This window comes from Camelus dromedarius, chromosome 5, assembly GCF_036321535.1.
Source record: "Camelus dromedarius isolate mCamDro1 chromosome 5, mCamDro1.pat, whole genome shotgun sequence".
Classification (NCBI taxonomy): domain Eukaryota; kingdom Metazoa; phylum Chordata; class Mammalia; order Artiodactyla; family Camelidae; genus Camelus; species Camelus dromedarius.
Genome location: NC_087440.1, coordinates 28,626,575 through 28,646,943, shown reverse-complemented (window position 1 = coordinate 28,646,943; position 20,369 = coordinate 28,626,575). Strand labels below are relative to the sequence as shown.

Genomic DNA, 20,369 nt, shown 5'->3' with positions numbered 1-20,369 from the left:
GTCTTTTGCCTGTCATTACTTAATGTCTTCAGAATTGTTCAACTTCTTCTACTTGGTGTCCTTATTAACAGAAGCAATTATTGAACCTAGTAACTTGGCTCTATCTCTTCAATCTTAAGATTAAAAAAAACACAAATGTTGGGACTTTACTGAGACGTTGGTTTTTCACAGTGATGTGTATTTGCAATTCTGAAACTATCAAAGAATTAAGCAAATGAATTGAGCAAATGATGACTCTCACTGTTGGAGAAGGGCCATACACGTATGGAATGGGAAGAATTCTGTAGTGTCGGATTTGGATTGCAGATGTCAGTATGAACTTACTGTTTTAGTAAGTATGCACAAATACATACTTCTTAGTTCCATCCGCTGAAAGGGCCTAATAGCAATGATTATATCTTGATTCCAGAACTGAGTCAGGTAGCATCTATACTTAATGAAACCAGAGCTCCTTGGAGAAGTGGCCGATTCTTGGACAGGGTTAGGGAGAGTGAAGATGAACCTGGAATATCTTCTCGTACCAGAAAGTAAGGGAGTGCTCCAGCAATGTTCGGGATCTGTCAAAGGATCACAGGAGTCATCTTGAAGGGGCTCTCACTCCTTAAATCTGTGACAATTTTAACATTGAAATAATGACAGTAATGGATTTTAACCAATTACTAAAGTAAGAGTTCGTGAGTCTATAATGACAATAAGTAAATAAATAATAATAATGAAGGAACAAGTCTTCCTTACAGTAGAATGCCAACCACTTGGCATCACGGTAATAACTTATTTGGGTGAGAATGATAAAGAGATGCTGCAGTTACTGAGTGAAAACCTGATGACCCACTGGAAGTGTACAGAGGCTCAAAGTCTCTTTCCCAAAATTATTAATTGCAGAGGGAAAGTAGTACATTTACAGTGGAGAAACCTGAGCCGAGTGATAAGTGTTAAGATCACCACTACTGGGATGAAGCATCTTGTCTTCCTGATATAATGCACCAAGGATGCAATATCCCATTTGCCGTATTCCTGCCCAAGTCAAAGCAAACAAATTAAGCTGAATCTAGTGGGAAACATCAGACAACCGCAAATTTATGGAAATTAGTTTTTAAAAATTGGATTGAATGTATTCTAAAGAATGACCATATCATAAAAGCCAAAGGAAAGCTGAAGACCTCTCCCAGATTAAGAGAGTCAAAGAGCTATGACAACTAAAGCAATCTGAGATCGTGGATTAGATCTTAATGGGAAAAGAAATTCTTACAATGAATGTTGTTTGGACAACTGGTAAAAGTTGAGTATGGACTGTATTACATAATTATGTCTCATGTAGTAATATTACAGCAATGTTGAATTTCCTGATTTTTTATTTGTACTGTAAGTTATATAAGGTAATTTCCTTGTTCTTAAGAAATATCCATTGAAATATTTAGAGGGCAAATGGACGTGAAGTCTGCAACTTCAGATGGTTGAGAAAAAAAGATGTGTGTCTACACACACACACACGCACACACAGAGTACAAATGTGGCAAACTGTTAACAACTGGGGAATGTGGGTAAAGAATATTGGAGTTCTTTGTATGATTCTTGCAGCTTTTCTCTAAGTTTAAAAATAGTTCCCCCAAAAAAGTATGTTTTTAAAATTTTTTTCTTTTGGTTCCTTCCTGGATACTTAAAAAATGCATTTCCCTTCCCCTCGCACTCTCAAACTGGGGTTCTTATTGGCAAGAATTTATATAATCTCTAACTTTACTGGTGGAATGAGTGGGGGAGATGAGAATTAAATGCCTGGGACACCAACTCTTCTAGCAATTGAAGAAGAAACGCTGCTGTTCTGTTTCGATGCAAGGTCTGTACTGGCTAAAGGGCTGTGATTTGCGGTCTGCGGTCTGCCCTACGTCCCTTGTCCTGGAGGGAAATGGAAGCATTTCAGTGACTGGAATCTTGTCATTATTTCATGTTAATTTAGTCACTGGTAACTGAGAGGAAAGGGGGCAATCACCAAGTTGGCAAGAGGGACGTGTATCCACATTGTGTATGAACCTCCTCCTCCTTAAAAGGCCAGGCCGTGCCAGTGCGTGTGGAATCTCTAACACAGATGGATCTGTCAGGCTCACTTGAGACCATTTTCTTATTTAAACACTTCACCTTAGACTACTGTGTGGTTAAATTTCTTTAATATCTGGAATAATGCTAGTACCATACAGAAAAGCGGCCCCATCCCCACATCCTTTGCTGTAATTCCAGTATTTACAGTAGACAGCTGGACTGTCCAGTCCAGAGATTAGGTACAGATTTCACAATGACAAAGCTGACATCAGCATCAGCCTCAGAGGACACTCACCAAAGGAGCAGAGCAGAGGCCAGGAATATTGATAAAGTGCTGTAACCAAAAATTGTTCTGAAAACAGATTCCCTGTCAAGCCATCAAATTCACAGCCAAGGAGAAACAAACCACAATGTTAGCAACACAGCAGCATCCAGTAGGTAACTAATCAAAGCTGTACAGAGTTTACTATAGACAGAAGTTTGGAGATGGGACATAGAAGGCCTAAAATCCGGAGTCAGCCCACACCCACCCCTCCACTCCTCAGGTCCCTGTAGTTTACAGTTGGATCTGTTCATTCTGAGGACGCCACCAGAGGCCTTATTCTAAAGAAGGCTGGTTTCCCTCAGGAGTTTGGGGCATTCTTTTTGTCTGTGTCAAGGGGCATAGGTAGACTTCGTAACTGGCTGTGTCCCAAAGCCAATGATAAAGAAGGAGGCATAGGCCTCTCAATTTCCCAACAGATAGACAAAAAAGGCTAAGTTTTAGGCAATTGTGGAGTGAGAAGAATGTGGCCCCAGCAGTCCCTGCCCCTCTGTTCTGTGTTCTTTTGTTTGAATTAGCATGTATCTCTCTCTACTGTGATGTGAATGAGCTCAACGTGCTGTTCTCTTGGAGGGATTCTCATTTTTGTTGGGAGTCAAAGGCTTAAACTAAAAGAACCAACTGTTTATCTGGAGCAGGTGGAGCAGGTTTGCTTATGAAGTCACACCCTGTTGGCATCATGTCCACTGGGAAGCCTCTGTCTTGGAGAATTGAGCTAGTTAATTCTCTACCAAGTTCTTGGCGGGTGTCAACCTGCCCTTCACAAAGCTTCAGCAGCTACATTGCTTCTAAGATGTTTCATCTCAACGTCAAATCCCAACAGGGCTGGAGATGCCGGGGTTTCCACTTCCCGAAGCTTCCTTGGGGCTCCATAGAAGAGGCCAAGGCACTCGTCAGTGGTGGTCTGTCGGCCTCCTATACTCAAATATATACCGAATTCCCAGCATGACTAAACCAGCTATTTTTACATCCTCTCAGCAAATGAGGCTGAAAACGAACTGGCCCACATTAAGTGAATAGAAGTCTGGAGATTTTTAAATGTAACTGTAGGTATAATCAACAGGTTAAATAATGAGCTGCTGTCTGACAGGGTGCTTCATCTTTAGAATCCTTGCTGTGTACTCTCCTGCTTGCTTTGGGGATCTTTCATTAGTTTTATGCACTGTTGTGTAGTTTCTGTTTCCTTTTTTTTGTTTGTTTTGAAGGGAGGAGGTAATTAGGTTTATGTATTTGATAGAGGTGCTAGGGATTGAACCCAGGACCTCGTGCATGCTAACCATGCACTCTACCGCTGAGCTAAACCCTCCCCTCTCGTTTTCTTGTGCATTGGTTTATTTTCAGAATTATCATAGAAACCTCTTAGATTCAGTTTGTTTATATACACAGAGATTTAACTAAAATTTGGTTTTTGGATAATTCTGAGACTAAATGTTATGTTGATAACTTTTATTTTTATACGGTGCCCTCCGTTTTGTTTTTAAAGAAAACACGGTCATTCTTCATGGCAATAGTCAGCTTCACTGGACCTTAACTGTATTTTTCTGGACTTCTCATCTTTGTGAATTTAGAGAGGAGAGAATAAATAAGTCATTTCTGAGCCATGATTTGAAAGACCTATTAAAAAAAAAAAAAAAGCCTTTCCTCTGCTGTCCCTCTAAATAGCACTCTGGCTAGAGGCAGCACGGTGACCAGCTTGTGCCTGGGCGTGAACTGGGGGTCTGGGTGGGGAAGAAGTTCCAAAGCATGGAGTGAAACCAAATGTGTTTTGCACGTTTTGCCTCAGGTTTGCCTTGTGAAGAGATTAGAAAGTAAAACCTCTGGCAGTTTAGAACTGTGATTAAACAGACTGGCAAAGATCTTCACCAGTGAAGGGCTGTCACAAAACGAATCTTCCTAAGAACAGCATAAGTAAGTGGGTTCAAATAGGCACAAACCAGAATACACAATATTTGTTTAGATAAAAGGAGAAAATTCCCACTGGTCAAAGCAAAATAACTGACTGCGGAGACTTGATCACCTTTATTAGCAGAATAGAAGCCCCTTAGAAGGACTATGTTCAGTTCTCAGTGACCTTCCAGACCCAGGATTCTGAGAGGAAGGGTGATTCTGTGTGGACCAGGAATTGGTACCAGTTGTGAAAGGAAAGAGCAAGAGCTTTGTTCAGATGTAAACATACTACAGTACGGAACACATAATACCTGTATAATAAATACTGGTTAGTTTATAAGGAAACAGTTCCTAGAAGCCATTGAATGTCACTTGGGTGACACTGACTTACATTCTCCCAGTTCTCACTGGAATGAGACAGCTTCATAGACACGTACATAGTGCACAAAACTCTGTGACAGGTTTCCACCCAGTCCCCGCTGTTGCCCACAGAAGGTTAGACAGACGCTCCCTTGGTCATTGTTCATTGTGCCCAGTGCCTCCTCCTGTGACGGCCATGAGTCTGCCTCTTCACTTCAGTGGCAGACTCCAGTGGCATCAGGCGACCTTGGTTATAGACAAGAATCGTTCAATATGGCAGCAACTGAGGTCGCTGTGATTCCTTCCTTTTCGTGAGAGACCTCAAGCCTTTACAGAGTCCTTAGGGACTCAAAATGACAGACGTCTTTTTGGAAAGTAAACCAGAATCATCTTGCTCCTCCTCAGAGGACTTGGACCATGGTCATTCTTTTGAGAGGAGTTGTTACTTTTCATGGGAGCTTGCTGTTTCCCTGCCAATACAACTTCTCTTCCACTTTTTTCTTTTTCCATCGGCAGAGAAGCAGCATCTTAAAGGTCTTCCTGAAGGTTCTGTTGCAGAGGGCATAGCAGATGGGGTTGACGGTGCTGTTGACGTAGCACAACCAGTAGCCCAAGTGCCACAGGGTGACTGGGACACACTTGTCACAGAAGGTGGAAACCAGGACCATGATGTTGTAAGGGGTCCACGTGATGATGAACGCCAGGAGAATGGCGCTCAGGGTCTGGGCTGCTTTCCTCTCTTTGACGAGGACCATCCTCTTTCGTTTGGTCATCTGATGGCTGAGGTTGGGATCGAGGCCTTTTGTCGAAGGGTCCTTGGACACCGGGAAGGAGCAGGGCATGATTTTCACCTTGCGACAGCCGTTGTTGGTGTCCTGGGTTCCATCAGCTTTTACCACCAATCGGAACTTATAGGCTACGCATTTCTGACTCTTGGGTCGCTGAGCAGCAGCTGGAGACAGGAAATATTTTGGGGTGTCACAGTCATTTTTTTCAGTTTGAGCATTCACGAAAGTTTCCTTGGTCTCTTCAGCACTGAATTCTTCCCTTGAGCTTTCCTTGGCCTGGCTCTTGTAGACCACTTGAAAGACAGGGTCAATGGCAGGCTTGTCCTCATCTTCTGAGGAGGGGTAGCTGCTGCAGGTGGTTAGCTGCTCGGCTCTGGCCCACTCCGTGCTCGGGCCAGTGGCCTGGGATGGCTTCCCAGTGGTGGAGGTGCTCCTGCGGGAGGATGACCAGGACGCTTGGTTCCTTTCCCTCTGGGCCAGTGCGGGCCGAGGGCAGCTGAAGCAGGACCTGAGCAGAGCCTTGTGAGCGGGCTTCCTCTTCTCAGCTTCAGCCACGGAGTCAGAGCCCTGGAGGTCAGCCAGGTCTTTGGTTCGCTTCTCTGTTTCCCGGTAGATTCGGCAGTAGAGGATCGTCATGACAGAAACAGGGATGTAGAAGGCAGCAATGGCAGTGCCAAAAGTGATGGTGGGCTCCGAGAGGAACTGGATCTGGCACTCATCTGGTGGTACCGTTCGCTCCCCAACCAAGTACTGCCAGCAGAGGATCGCCGGGGCCCAGAGGATGAAGGAGATCAGCCATGCCAAGCCAATCATGATGCCAGCCCTCTTGGGGGTGCGCTTAGCCCGATAGGTCAGGGGTCTTGTGATAGAAAAGTAACGGTCAAAACTGATCACCAGAAGGTTCATGACGGAAGCATTGCTGGCCACATAGTCCAGCGCAAGCCAAAGGTCACAGGCCAGGCTCCCGAGAGCCCAGCGGCCCATGAGGATGTAGGTGGTGTAGAGGTTCATGGAGAAGATCCCAATGATGAGATCCGCACAGGCTAAGCTAAGCAGGTAATAGTTGTTAACTGTCTTCAGCTGACTGTTGACTTTGAAGGAGATCATGACTAAGACATTGCCCACAATGGTGATCAGGCTCACCACAGCTGTCACAGCGGCAATGGTGATGACTTCCCACAGCCCATGGCGTTCTAAAGGCTGGTGACTCACTGGGGTGCCATTGACTGTAGTCGCATTGTGGTAAGAGTCCCCTTCCATCCTGGTGCAGGAGTTTACATTAGGACAAAGTCTTAGGTTCCAGACTGTTCTCTTTTCTATCTCACCTCTCCTGGCCAGTGTCTGGAAGAGAGGGAAATACATTAGTTTCACCCACCAGCATGAATTTCTTTTCCACTCACTGTTTATAATTTCCAACAGGATGTTAAATGTGGTCCCACATCTATTCAGAGGAAGATGCTGAAATCTCTCAAGTTTTGATAACACTTAAGACATCATCCTTTTGCTTTGGGGGATTACCAGTGCCTGGGAGCCTTTCTTGTACATGAGGCTGCTGCCCTCTTGTGGTTCCAATGGGCATTTTTTAAAAAAGGGCTGGGAGGCTGAGGAGGGCAAACAAAAAGGGAAAAAAAGAATTGGCATGTTGCAGAGCAGTGAAGAAGACAAAGCAGGTGACGTTAAGTTACTTTCTGCTGCAATGGTCTTGAGGGCAGATCCTCTGTTTTTTAAGCTTCTGATAATAAGTACCTATTCTGTCATGCACTAGGGAAAAAGACAAGTTCTATCTACTTTTAGCCCCATTATTAATATAAATATAACTAAATTCAATTATTAAATATTATCGAGGCAGTATTGTGAGCCAAGACTGTATTACACCACTTCTCCCTGACTTAATGCACAAACTCCCCACGTGTACCTAGTTTCCATCTGGAGGGTTCAAATTTTGCCCCAGCTGCTGAAGGTGATGATCCTTCCTCCATTTCTGGGCTATTTGCAATATCATGGAAATGTTCTAAATTAAATTTTTTTTCTGATTATGAAGTAATATGCCCCTTGTAAAAGTTCAGGCAATGTCAAAATGTAGAACTTAGAAAGCAAAAACTTCTTGTAATTCCACCTTGCAGAGGTAATCAGCGCTCTAACTGTATTTTCACAGCTTTTCCCTATGCATATACATGCTAACAAATATTTAAACACAGTTGTTTTTAATGGGTGGATTGTTTTGTTTTTGGGGGGCAGGTAATTTGGTTTATTTATTTTTTTAATAGCGGTACTGGGAATGGGTGGATTTTAAATGTTTATACTCGGAATTTTGTTTTTTTGTACGTAGCAAATCATCATGGACATCTTTTGGATACATCTTTTGGATCAAAGCTATCTTTTTTCATTTTAATGACTTTACGTTATCCCACTTAATGGATATACTATAATTTATTTAACCAATCCCCCATTGACAAATTCCAACTTTTTAAAAATAGAAGGAAATTTTTCCTTTTCTAGATTAAAGATCTATGTATATGATAAAAAAGCTTCGTTGGGTACAAAAGTGTAGATGGTAAAGATAGGTTTCCCTCCCACCTCTGACCTCCAATCTCCCAATCCCTGTTTTCCAGAAGTAGCTACTGTTACCATTTCTCTTCTTTCCTTCCAGAGATATATGTGCATACAGTATATATCTGATGACGTATGAAAAATACCATTTTAATTACATTTCAGGCACCTTACATGATGCTGAAGGGAGAAAAGTCTTTGATGACCTTCAGAGCACATCACATGGGCAGTGCCTGCTCTGCCTACTGGCCAGTCTTGACACTTCCTTGTTAACAGTAATTGATAGAAGGTGACAAATTTGTGAAAGGCTATAAATTTTCTTGGCTTTGTTTTGTATTTTCTTTTTAATTTTCTTTCTTTTTAAATATGAAACGCTTCACAAATTTGCACGTCATCCTTGCCCAGGGGCAATGCTAATCTTCTCTGTATCCTTCCAATTTTAGCTGCCAAAGTGAGCACTGTTTTGTATTTTCAACTGTATGTTTTTTATTTTTATTGAAGTATAGTCTATTTACAATGTATTAATTTCTGGTGTGCAGCGTAGTGATTCAGTATGTATATATATATATATATATATATTCCTTTTTATATTCTTTTTCATTATTGGCCATTACAAGGTATTGAATATAGTTCCCTGTGCTCTATAGTAGGATCTTGTTGTTTATCTGCTTTATATATAGTTGTTAGTGTCTGCAAATCCCCGACTCCCAACTTATCTCTTCCCCACACCCTTTACCCCTTGGTAACCATAAGTTTGTTTTCTGTGTCTGTGAGTCTGTCTCTGTTTCTTTTTTGTCTTGTTTTTTTTTAATTGAAGTATAGTCAGTTACAATGTGTCAATTTCTGGTGTGCAGCACAATGTCCCAGTCATGCATCTATATATGTATGTATACACATACTCATTTTCATACTCTTTTATTAAAGGTTATTACAAGATACTGAATATAGGTCCCTGTGCTATACAGAAGAAATTTGTTTTTTTATCTATTTTTATATATAGTAGTTAACATTTGCAAATCTCAGACTCTGAAATTTATCCTTTCCCATCCTCTTTCCCCATAAGATTGTTTACTATGTCTGCGAGTCTCTTTCTTTTGTAGATGAGTTCATTAGTGTCTCTGTTTTGTAAATAAGTTCCTTTGTGTCTTCAACTGTATTTTTAGATCCTTTCCTAATACCTCAAGTTCACTATGGAATTGAATTGATATTGTCTTGTACCAAAGATCAGATTCTCCCAACATCCTGATCTTGCACCCTTCTCCTTCACAGTCCAACCAATGCAGTCCCATTTACCCATGAAATATCCCTCCTATGGGTCCCTTTCCATTCCTTCTGCTACCACCCTGATCCAGCCTCCTGTTACAGTACACCAATAACTCCCTGGTGATATCAACATCCAGGTGACAGCAAAGCAAATCCTCAGGATGCCAGGTCACTAGACAGAGAGCCCCTAGCACCTGAAAAGATCAAATTTGCTCTCCACCCTACAATTCTCTGGTGAATTTCATCAGACTGTTTCTACTTGTCAGATCTAAGTCATGCAGTTCAAGAAAGAACCTACAGAAATTCCTTTCTTTCTCATTCATTCCTCCTTTTCTTCCTTCCCCAGGTAAATACTGAATGTCTTTTATGTGACAGACTCTAACACTGGAGATACCATCTCAGGTGTATGGTACTGCACACCATAGGGGCACAGGTGAAGGACATCTAACCCAGCCTAATGGGGGTTGGGGAGGCACATCCTGAAAAGATGTTTCAGCTGAGACCTAAGCATGACTGGGCTTTAGCCAGGCAAAAGGTGTGGGGGGGGGATGGGTTGGGGAAAGAGCGTTTCAGCCCCAGAGGGGAAGAGCTTGTTTGTGAGCCCAGAGGCAAAAGAAGGCATCACCTCGAGGGAAACCTGAGAGGTTGAGCGGGTGGGTAGGAGGGGTGGGAGAGGATTTGAGAGTAAGCCTGCTTTTGGGGAGAAATGTGTCCGCTATTTCCTGACTCCCCATATGCTCTGAAGGTGGTGCCAGCATCCAGGGTGTGGGGGCATTGGTCTGGAGAGAAGTAATAAAATGAACTGCCTGCTGGCTGAATTTTTCTAATCAAGTCTTTGAAATAGAAATAAATGATGTTGTGCAGGGATTTAACTTCTCCACTTAATTTTATTAGAAGATAGCAGTTTATGAAGGTTTTGGGGAATGTGGGTGTACATGTTCTCCTGTGAATGCATGTACACATATCACTGGGGGGTTTTCCTTCCTTGATCTGTTTTCTCATTTGCAAAAATAAGGAAATTGGACTGTGCAGTCTAAGATATCTACATTTTTATGATTTTGTATATTTTATAGTGTGATGGTTACTTTTATGTGTCAACTTGGCTAGGCTGCGGGTACCCAGTTGTTTGGTCAAACCCCTGAGAGTAGGTGTTGCTGTGAAGGTATTTTGTAGATGTGATTAACATTTGAATCGGTAGCTTTTATTAAGCAGATTATCCTCCATAATGTGTGTGGGACTCATCCAATCAGTTGAAAGCCTTAAGGGAAAAGACTGAGGTCCCCAGGAGAAGGAATTCTGCCTCCAGACTGCCTTCAGATTCAAACTACAACATTGACTCCTGCTGGAATTTGCAGCCTGTACTGCGCATTTCAGACTTGTTAGCCCCCATGGTCCTTAAAAATTCCACAAAAAGTTTTTTTTTCTCTCTCTCTCTCTGATACATGGAATAAATACTTTGATAAATGGAAAAGATCATTTATAGTGGCAACGTCATCTCATAATCATACAATTGAATCTGGCTTTGGGCAGCTTCAGTCTCAAAACCTGGTTCCATTACTTTCTGTATAACTTTGGATATGTTACTTAACCTCTTTAACTCTCAGATTTTTAAACTTTAAAGTAGGGATACTAAGAGTCCTTACCTCATAGGATTGTTTTAAGGATTAAGTGAGATAATATGGGTGAAACGTTTTGCATAGTGCCTGACGCAGAGGAATGTTCATTACATAGTAGCAATCCAGCAAGAAGTACATCAAAATGCCTCCTGTTGTGGGCATGTGTCTGAGGCATGGTCTGTTCAGGGACAAGGTGGAATAAAAGGGTGAGGCCATACTTTGGTGACCTTGAGCTGGCTGTTTTAGATGCTTCATAGTGCTAATGATTCTTCTCCCTTTAGTTGTTAGAGTTGGTCCCCTACCTCTGGGGCCATAGCAGATTGTTCCTGACCACTCAAGTAGAACAGCCTTGAAGAGAGCCAAGGCCAACAGTCCTCCTCCAAGTCTGCTCATTGCAATAGGGCTACTGCAAGATTCTTGAGTGAAAAAAATGGTTCCATAGTCAAATAAGCTGAGGATCTGTTGGTATCTTGTGGAATCCCATGAGATGGGTCGCACTTGGGAAATGCAGTTTAGTAGGAAACGTACTAAAACTAGGTGTCTGGAGACCTGAGTTCTCATTTCGGCTAAAATCTTGTGGTTTGAGACAAATCTCTGGGCCCTTGTTTCCTCACATACAAAATTAAGAGATTGGAATTGGTAATTTATCCTTTAAAATGAGTTTAGGGTTTTCCTATAGACTCACCATGGAAAACACTGAATATCGCATTAGTTTTAGAACTCAACTTTCCTCTGTTCTCAGCCAGGGAAATGGCAGTTATGTATCTGCTCTCTAAGTTAGTGTAGCGAGAGCAGCTCTCAGCTCATTTCCTCCTCTGCTAAGCAGGCCTAATAGTACCGTCTCCATCTACCTTACAGAATTGTTTTGAGGATTCCCAAATGAGATAACGTAGGAAGCCACCAACTCCTAACGTCATTTTGGGGTTTTGATGATTAGCAAATGAAGGATTAGTCTAGGTCTAGCCACTTTATTAGAATCATCTGCGAGCTTTTCAAAAATACTAATACTGCCCCCTCCCCCGAACCTGTCAACTCAGAATCTACCTGGGAGACGCCGGGCTCCTGCTGTTTTGAAACTCCGCAGGTGGTTCTCCCGTGCATCGTGCAGCGTGGAAAACCAGTGCCCTCTCCAGATCCCTGCTACGCAGGGTGCCGGGGACAGAGGGGCAGGATTGCCCTCACCCGGGGGCACGTTAGACTTGAATCCCCAGGACCAGTGCCTCTCAAGATGCTTGTGAATTACCTGGAGGATCTTGTTAAATTGCAGAAAGGGGAGGCTTGCAATTCCATGTTTTTCAAAAGCCCCTGAGCTCTCTGTGCTGCTGATCCATGAACCGTACTTTATTTATTTTTTCCCTTAACAGAGGCACTGGGGATTAAACCCAGGACCTCGTGCATGCCCAGCACGCACCTTACCACTGAGCCATACCTTCCTACCCAATGAAATGTACTTTAAATAGCAAAGTTGAGGATCATTTCTGAACTTCCCAGAGAAGGGAACCGTAGCTTACAACCTGCTTTGGAAATTGGAATTTTCCAGTTGAAATGTCCAGTAACAATTCCGATCCCCCTCTGCCTTCCAAGGACCTTGGAGCTCTTTTTATTTCTCCTGTTTGAAAATAATACATACTTCCTTTCCAGCTTTGCTTCCCTCTATTCTTTCCATTTTTCCGCTTACCTCAGTCTTGAGAGAATGGCTTTTCCTGCTTCCTAAGCTGCTGGGAATGGACAGACCAAGACATTTGTGACCTGAGATAGGTTCTGTGATGGACTGATTGTTGTTGTTGTTATGATAGCTGGATAATAGTGATAAAAGAAATGTTCACATATTTGAGGTATGGGGAAGTTATTCTGGCTTATATATCAGTTAACTTGAATTTTATGCTAACTAAAGCAGCCTGTTTGTGGCCTATCAATTCATTGTACACCTGCTTTAATTATTAAAGAAAAGGGCACATTGACCAGAAGTAAAGAATGTCCATGGTAAAAATAAAGATTAAATTCCCCTCTCCTTGGACGCCAATGCTGGTCCTCCTTTGATGATAAGACCCCCTTCCCAGGTGTCAAGGCCATACTGACCTGCTGTGTATGTGCTGGTCTGTTTTTTGTTTTTTTTTTTTAATCCTTGAAGAAATGTAACCCTGACTTATTTAATGTTCTTTGTTCTGAATGTAAGATATAAACTGTGCTGCTGAAAACCCTGCTTCTCCAGAGCAGTTTCTCAGAGTAATCTGGGAACTGGGCTTCTGGGCTAGTCCTCAGTTTGGCTCAAATACAACTTTTTTTCTATTCTTATTATTGATTATTGATTGTTTTCATAGACAAGAGTCAAGGGTGAAAACTGAGTTTGAGGCATCATAGTCCTTCCACAACAAACTTTTTTGAATCATCAAAAGGTTTTTGAATAAAAGATTGTGTTTATGGAGAGATAACTCATTGTATCTGTGGTTATAGGGGGTCAGTGAAAATTCTGAGTTCTTACTTGGTTAATCAAACTTAAAAGTTCCCATTTCCACTGCAGTGTCGAGAGTGTTTATTTCTAGGGTGCCAGCATCAGCAGAGAGCAGACAGATCACCCCTGGTTTATTATCCACTACTGAACAGAAAACAAGAATCCCAGAGAGATGAAAGTCTCCTGGTTCCCAACCTTGGCAGATTGCTTCTTGCTTCTTTGTTGTCAATAAATTACAAATGGAGCAAAATAACATAAAAACCAAAAAAGGTAACACTGTAGCAGATGAATTCCTTTCCTTGTGGCATGGCCTTGATGACTTTTGGAGCTTTGTTTTTCTGAAATACCTTTTTTCTTGAAAAGCTTTATGCCTGAACTACTCTTCAGTGTTTCTATAGCAACCACAGTGGAAAACTTTAATAGCATCTATAAACCAGTGCTATCAGGTGTAATGAAAAATATTGCCAGCCATATCAGTAACCAAAGGATGCTGAGGCCATCAAGTCAGTGAGCAGAGGGAATTCAGGGCGCAGACAAGCAGGCAGCTTGGCCTCTGTGGCCACCCACCAATTGTGCCCCCCTGAGGGAACTCAGGATGTGGAACAACAGGATACTGGCCCTCCTAGACAGCTAAGGTGCATATCAAATGAATGATTTCAGTGAGCCCAAACCTTTGCACCTTCTCAGACAGAGAAGAGTGCTAAATTCCTTAACTTAAGATATCTGGTTTTCTTTAATTAACAGTAATGTTTTGATGTTCCGACTAGCTGATCTTTGTTGTAAAAATTCCTACTACATATCCTGGCTCCTCCCTTGCCTTGCTGGAACAGCCCCTTAGAGTGATCTGAGAGGCTGCCTCCTGGGTTTGAGTCCTTAGAAAGTCTGCTGAATAAAACATAACTCTCAACTTACAGGTTGTGCATTTTATTTCAGTCAACACAGGGCATCATCATGAAGCTCCTGTTGTTATGTATTCATGAGCTGCTCCTGCTCTCCTTCCTTTTCAAAGATAAATCAGAGAAAGTAAGTTTACACACGTGGTAACCTCGGGTTAGATATCTGGAAGAACTTCCCGTGACAAAATGTGTGAGTAATGTAGGTTCTGGGTTTGCCTTTTTTGGTTTCTGTTTTCCAGTATATTCTATCTAATCTTTAATTGATAGAACAGAATGCTGTCCAAAAATGGTGTGATTAAGAAATAACTTCTAGCGGGGAGGGTGTAGCTCAGTCTAGAGCATGGGCTTAGCATGCACAAGGTCCTAGGTTCAATCCCCAGGATCTCCATTAAAAAAAAAAAAAAGACTTCTCAATGGTACTGAAGCAATAATACCTGGAGCAGAATTTTAATGAGACTTGTTTTTAAAAATATGATCTGTGTTCACCACTGTGCTAAATGCCGTGGCACATATAAAAGAGATATACAGTGGACCTAGAACTAAAGGAGTTAAACTTTTACAGTTCTAAGAAAAAGAGGATATAAGAATTGTTAAGCCTTTACACCACATTAATGCAACAGAGAAGTCTATTACCAAGGCCAAAAAGTGTATTTTCACTGCAGCGCAGGAAAACAGACGGGATTGCTTTGCATGAGGACACAAGCTGGAGCTCTTCAGTGCATGCGTTGTGACCCTCAGGCCTTGGAGCTGCCTAGGTGGTTGCCTTCTGCTGGGATCAGTCTTGTCTCCTTATCCCAGAGTACTGGGCAAATATTACCTTTTTTTTATGTGTGCCATGACATGAAAAAATCCGGGAAGTATTGCTACCAGTGGATTTATGTGAGAATCTGGAAGTCCAGAACCTGTTGACTGTATTGTCCAAGTCTTCCCAAGAAACTTAGAGGTGTGGATTTTATATTTATCTTTGAATTCCCAAGGTTAGTATGTTGTTCTGGAAGCAACAAGAGAATGTTTCAAGGAGAGGGGAGGGATCAACTGTATCAAATGAAGCTGATAAAACAAATATTAAGACAGAAGCCTGACTATTGGATGTAGTTACATGGAGATCATGTTATGTTGGTTAAGTGGTGGGCATGGGAGCCTTGTGAAGTGGATTAAAGGCTGAGTGGGAGGACTCTTCCGAGATTTGCTACAGAAGGGAGCAGAGAAATGAGGCAGAAATTGGATTAGGATTGGGGCCAAGACTTATTTTATATATATTTTGGTTTGTTTGTTTTTTTTAAAGAAAGATAGAAACATAACATGTTTGCAGCCTAATGTGAGTGATCCATTAGAAGGTCGGAGAGAGTGTGGATAGATGCTGGAGAGATGTGAGCAGGGATAGGACCCAGTAAAAGGCACTGGCCTTGCACTGGAGCAGAGACCCCGCTTAGTAACAGGAGAGGAGGCAGAGTATGTGGGTACAGACACCGGGAGGCTGTGCGTTACAGTAATGGCAGTGGGGGAGAGTCTTTTCTGATTGCTTCCATGTCTGTGAAGTAGAAAGCAAGATTGGCAGCTGGGAGTGAGGCTGGAGGGAGAGAGGAGAAGGGGTCACAGCATGAATTCTGTATGTTAGGAGTTTGTTCTGTTCATTTTGGGGCATTCTCTATGCCTGATACCAGCTCTAGGGGCCAAAGGATCGTTGTGACGGGCGGTTCACTTGCCCTCATTTCACCAGGTTACAGGCTGGGGATCCTTGCCTGAAAGGGTAACTCCTGCTGGAGCCCTTCCCCCTGCAGCCCCAGAGCACCCCTCAGCAGTGGATGTCGCTGTTCAAAACACATGGTAAATAACGAAACATAAGCGGTCTTGTCAGTGTTTTCCAACTTGCATTGTTCATAGACTAAGCATCAGAAATCAACTCAACTGTAGAAAAACCTGCCTGCTTACAAAGGATCAGGAAGATGCATTTTTTTCCATAAAAATTATATTTGCAAGGGGGCAGTGCCTTTTTTTTTTTTTTTTAAGTCCTATCATAACATCTACTTTCATCGAATACTGAGAGCTTATAAAATCCATAGTCTTGGACTAGGAATTAGGAGGCTTTCTTGTGATGTTTAAATGACCAAATACCACCTTGAGACGGTGGTTCTCAGGCTTGCGCGCGCATCAGAATCACCTGCTGGGGAATTGGCTAAACCACTGACTGCTGGGCCTCATGCCCAGGGTTTCTGAGTCCTAGGCCTGAGAATTTGCATTTCTAAGAAGTTCCCTGAGGATGCTGTGCTGCTGGTCCACAATTTGAGAACTGTTGCTTAAGGAATTGGCTTCCTTAAAGAAATTAGGTCATATATATTTAAAAATACACAAAAAGTGCAGTTTATTTTCTTAAGGAATTACCTATGTAATTCAGGACTTTGCTTTTGGCATCCCATGAATCCTACCTCAGGGAAAATTGAATTTCTTATTCATGCAATGGCATATGTTTAAAATCAGGACCATCAAGTAAAAGCAATAGAAAATCCTCCTTCCCTTTTTTATCTATCAAATCAAAAGGTCTCTGGCTACTTGCAATGCAGGAGGTACTTGTGTGCCATTTTTAGCCTTGATGACAGACACTTTTCCCATGTGGATCAGAATCAAATGAGAAATGCATAATCGACATCTCAGATAAAAGAATTTCAGCTAGTTGTGTCCCTCAGTTAGGAAGTGTTAGCAGGACTCTCAATATCCTGAACTCTCAATATCCTGAACACTCCTTTGAATCTAATGGATGGGCGAGGGCATAGTAATGGAGTCCCTGGACTTCTGATGGCAATGCAGTGTAGACTTAAGAACACGGATTCTGAAACCAGACTGACCGGGCATGAATCTCAGTTCTGTCACCATTAGCTTGAGCAAATTATTGAACTCCTTTGTGACTCAGCTTTCTTATCTGTAAAATAGGAGTAACAGTTTTTCATAGGAATGTTAATGCAGATTAGATGAGTTGGTATATGTCAAGTGCTTGGAACTGTGCCAGGCACAAAGTAAATGTTAAGTAAGTGTTAGCTCTTACTATCCACAAACAAATCCCTCTGTGTCCTAATGATGTTGGCTGAATCTGAGACCCACTGATCTTTCCAACCTCATAATTTTGGAAGCTTCTTGAGGGACAGTTATAGAGTCAAACCAGTTTCTGCTAGTGGGGCATTTTGCCCCTTGGGGCATTTGGCAATGTCTGGAGACATTTTTGTTGTCACTGCTACGGGAGGGGGATCACCAGTGGGTAGAGGCTGGGGATGCTGTTACATTCTACAATGCACAGGACAACCCCACCCCCCCATTACCCAGCCCTAAATGTGCCAAAGTTGAGAAGCCCTGATTTGTGCTGTCTGGTGAGATTAATATGCAGATCTTCATCTTGGTGAGAGCCCAGATCTGGGGCATGCTGATAAATGTTCAACAACGTGTTTCTGCCCCTCCTTCCAACAAGGCCCTGATTTGCAGAAATGTGCCAATTTCTGTGGTGTAAAAATTCTCACTGTAACCCATTTCAAGCAACCAACTTTATGTCACTGCACATGGAATTATGAAGAGAATGTACCAAACCATCATGGTTCCTGGCCCCTCACACTGGGGATGAGGGCCCAGGTTGTCCAATGGCTTCTCCTGCTAGTTCCTTTAAGGAGTGCAGAGAAAGGATAAAAATCTTGTTACTGTCCCCGTCTTCCTGTTTAGTGTTTCTCTAGGGTTAGGGTTATGAATTTAAGCTTAGCATGGGGATGAAGAACTTAACCCAGAGTGTCACTGACAGTCTTAATTTCACAAGATAAGGGGAAAAAAAAAAGGAAGGAAAATAAAGTGTGGAGGTATTAAAAAGGGGAGGGGAAGGCCAGAGAAGAGTAGAGGAAAAAGAAAAATTGTGAGAAGTAACAGTGTCTATTGACAAAAATGTTATCTGTTAAGAGGATGAAGTAGCAGAACAATATAGAATACAGTGTTAAAACAACACTATTATGCTGACAAGCCCCCTCCCCCAACCCTGTATTTTCTCTCGTGACTAATGGCATCACTCACTACATGGTCACTCAAGCAGGAAACCGGGGCATCACTCTCAACTTCTCACCTTGACCTCCTCACTTATAATTGGACACGAAGTCCTATCAGTTCTCCCGTCTCCCACGTGTCCCATTATCTTCCACCTTGGCTCTCAACTTAATTTAGGTCCCAATTATTTGTGGCCTGGACTCTTCCAGCAGTTTCCTAATGGCTGCCTAGAATTCTAATTCTCCTCCACAGAGTGTAGTGGTTAATTGCATAGACGCAGGCCAGACTGCCCTGGCTTCCAATCATTCCATTACCTACAAGCTGTGTGATCTTGCAAGTAACTCAACATTTCCTTTTTTTTCTTCTTCTTTTTTTTTTTATTGAAGTGTAGTTGATTTACAATGTTAGTTTCAGGTGTACAGCAAAGCGATTCAGTTCTACATATACCTACGTATACATATATTTTTCAGGTTCTTTTGTGTATGTTATTACAAGAAATTGAATATAATTCCCAGTGCTTTACAGTAGGTCTTTGTTGTTTATCTATTTTATAACAACATTTTTGTCTTAGATCCCTCATCTGTGAAATGGGGACGACACTAGTGCCACCTCACGGGGCTGCTGTGAGGTTTAGAGGAAGTGCTATGTGGGAGGTACTTAGACCTGCGCTCTGTGTTTTAAGATTGTGTTTCTGTCCAGTTTACAATCCTCTTGTGGTTCCCTTACTCCCACTCCAACCAGGCAAACTTTAAACTCCTGCTCAACATCAGCCCTTGGCTCCTGGGTCTGTTTCTCATGAAGCCCTGGGTGATTAATTCAGGCATGGTTTAACTTTCCTTCCTTCCAGCTTTCAGCTTGAACCTCTCACTGCACTCAGCACACCAGTACCATCACCTGTTTACAGAGTTATCTTCCTCGTGGGAAGTGAGCTACTTGAGAGCAAGGACAGTGGCTTTTTTTTTTCCTTCCTTCTTCTTTTTTTAAAAAAATCTTCCAGACCAGGCACTGTGCCTAACACAGGGTACACAACTAAATTGTGAACAGAGTAGACAATTAAAAGCAATGAGGAGTGTTTACTTTGGATGTAAGAAAGGGCCAGACAGGACTAGGAAGAAAACATTTGTTTTGCTACTAATTGGATAATGGATGTTCTAGACCTTCTTTGTATGATTTTCATGTAGTTTCTGTAACAAAGTTAAAGATGGCTCCCACTATCCATGTAACTAATTGCCCTTCGCCCCCTTGGTTAAAATAGACTGAATTCGTAAAATGGACTACTGCGAAGCAGTAAAAAGCAACAAAATACTAAATCATAAAACGTGGGTGAGTCCCTCTAACTTTCTACTACATAAGTGAGACACACACACGTGAACAAACTGAGCCTGCCTGAGTTGGAATGTTACAACTACCCAGCTGTTTCGTATCAGGCAAGTGGTTTAACCTGTGTAGGGCTAGTTCCTTCACTGCAGAATAACCGTAGAACCTACCTCAGAGCTGACAGGTGAATTAAATGCTCATGTGCTCAGTAAGTGTGAGCGAAAGCAGTCATTTCTACAAAAATTCTCTTGAGGAGCTAGGAGCCCCTTTTGTCCAAGACCAGGTCTGCACTGTTCTCTCCTCCCGGCGGCCTGATGCAGCCCGCACCTCTCACCTGGGACCCCCCTACCTTTCCCTCCACGCCTCGTCTTGAACCCTGAGTTCAGCGTAACTTTAATAATCATACATTCTCAGTCTTGAAGATCAGGAGATTAAACAGAAAAAAAGGAAAAATGAATTCCCTGGAAGTCTCACCGCTCAGGTAACCACTAATGACATTTTGGTTTATACTTTTTAAGACCACTTAAGCCGTATCTGTATTTCTGTCTTTTAATTTGTCTTTTAATCAGAAACGAGTTCATATCATACACACGGTTCTGTTTTATAACCCGTCGTTTTACCTACTACGGTCCCTCCCCCAGACCCACCCGTCCCCCACTTCCAGCGCCCACTGGTCGGGCCTTCCCTCCGAACCCCCACCTGCCAGGCCCAGGGCCGCCCCGCCCCGCCCCCGCCGCGGCCGGCTTCCACCCCCGGCCCCGCACCCAACGCTCCCGGCCACCGGGGGCCCGTCGCTCGCGGCTCCTCCGTGCGGCCCGTTTCCGGTGGGGCAAGGGCGTCTCCGCAGCGGCCCGGCTCCCGCGCGCTCAGCAC

General features: G+C 42.7%; 1 protein-coding gene and 1 non-coding gene across 2 annotated transcripts; both read right to left on the bottom strand.

The window, feature by feature from the left end:
- Positions 1-4,979: 4,979 nt before the first annotated feature.
- Positions 4,980-6,779, bottom strand: CHRM5 (cholinergic receptor muscarinic 5). The gene has a single exon (XM_010981166.3). It carries the CDS (start codon positions 6,751-6,753, stop codon positions 5,053-5,055), a length of 1,701 nt encoding a protein of 566 aa, XP_010979468.2. The 5' UTR covers positions 6,754-6,779; the 3' UTR covers positions 4,980-5,052.
- A 1,522-nt stretch (positions 6,780-8,301) lies between these two features.
- Positions 8,302-8,405, bottom strand: LOC116153790 (U6 spliceosomal RNA). Its single transcript, XR_004137669.1, has one exon. It is a non-coding gene; the product is annotated as a U6 spliceosomal RNA (small nuclear RNA).
- Between the last annotated feature and the right edge of the window lie 11,964 nt (positions 8,406-20,369).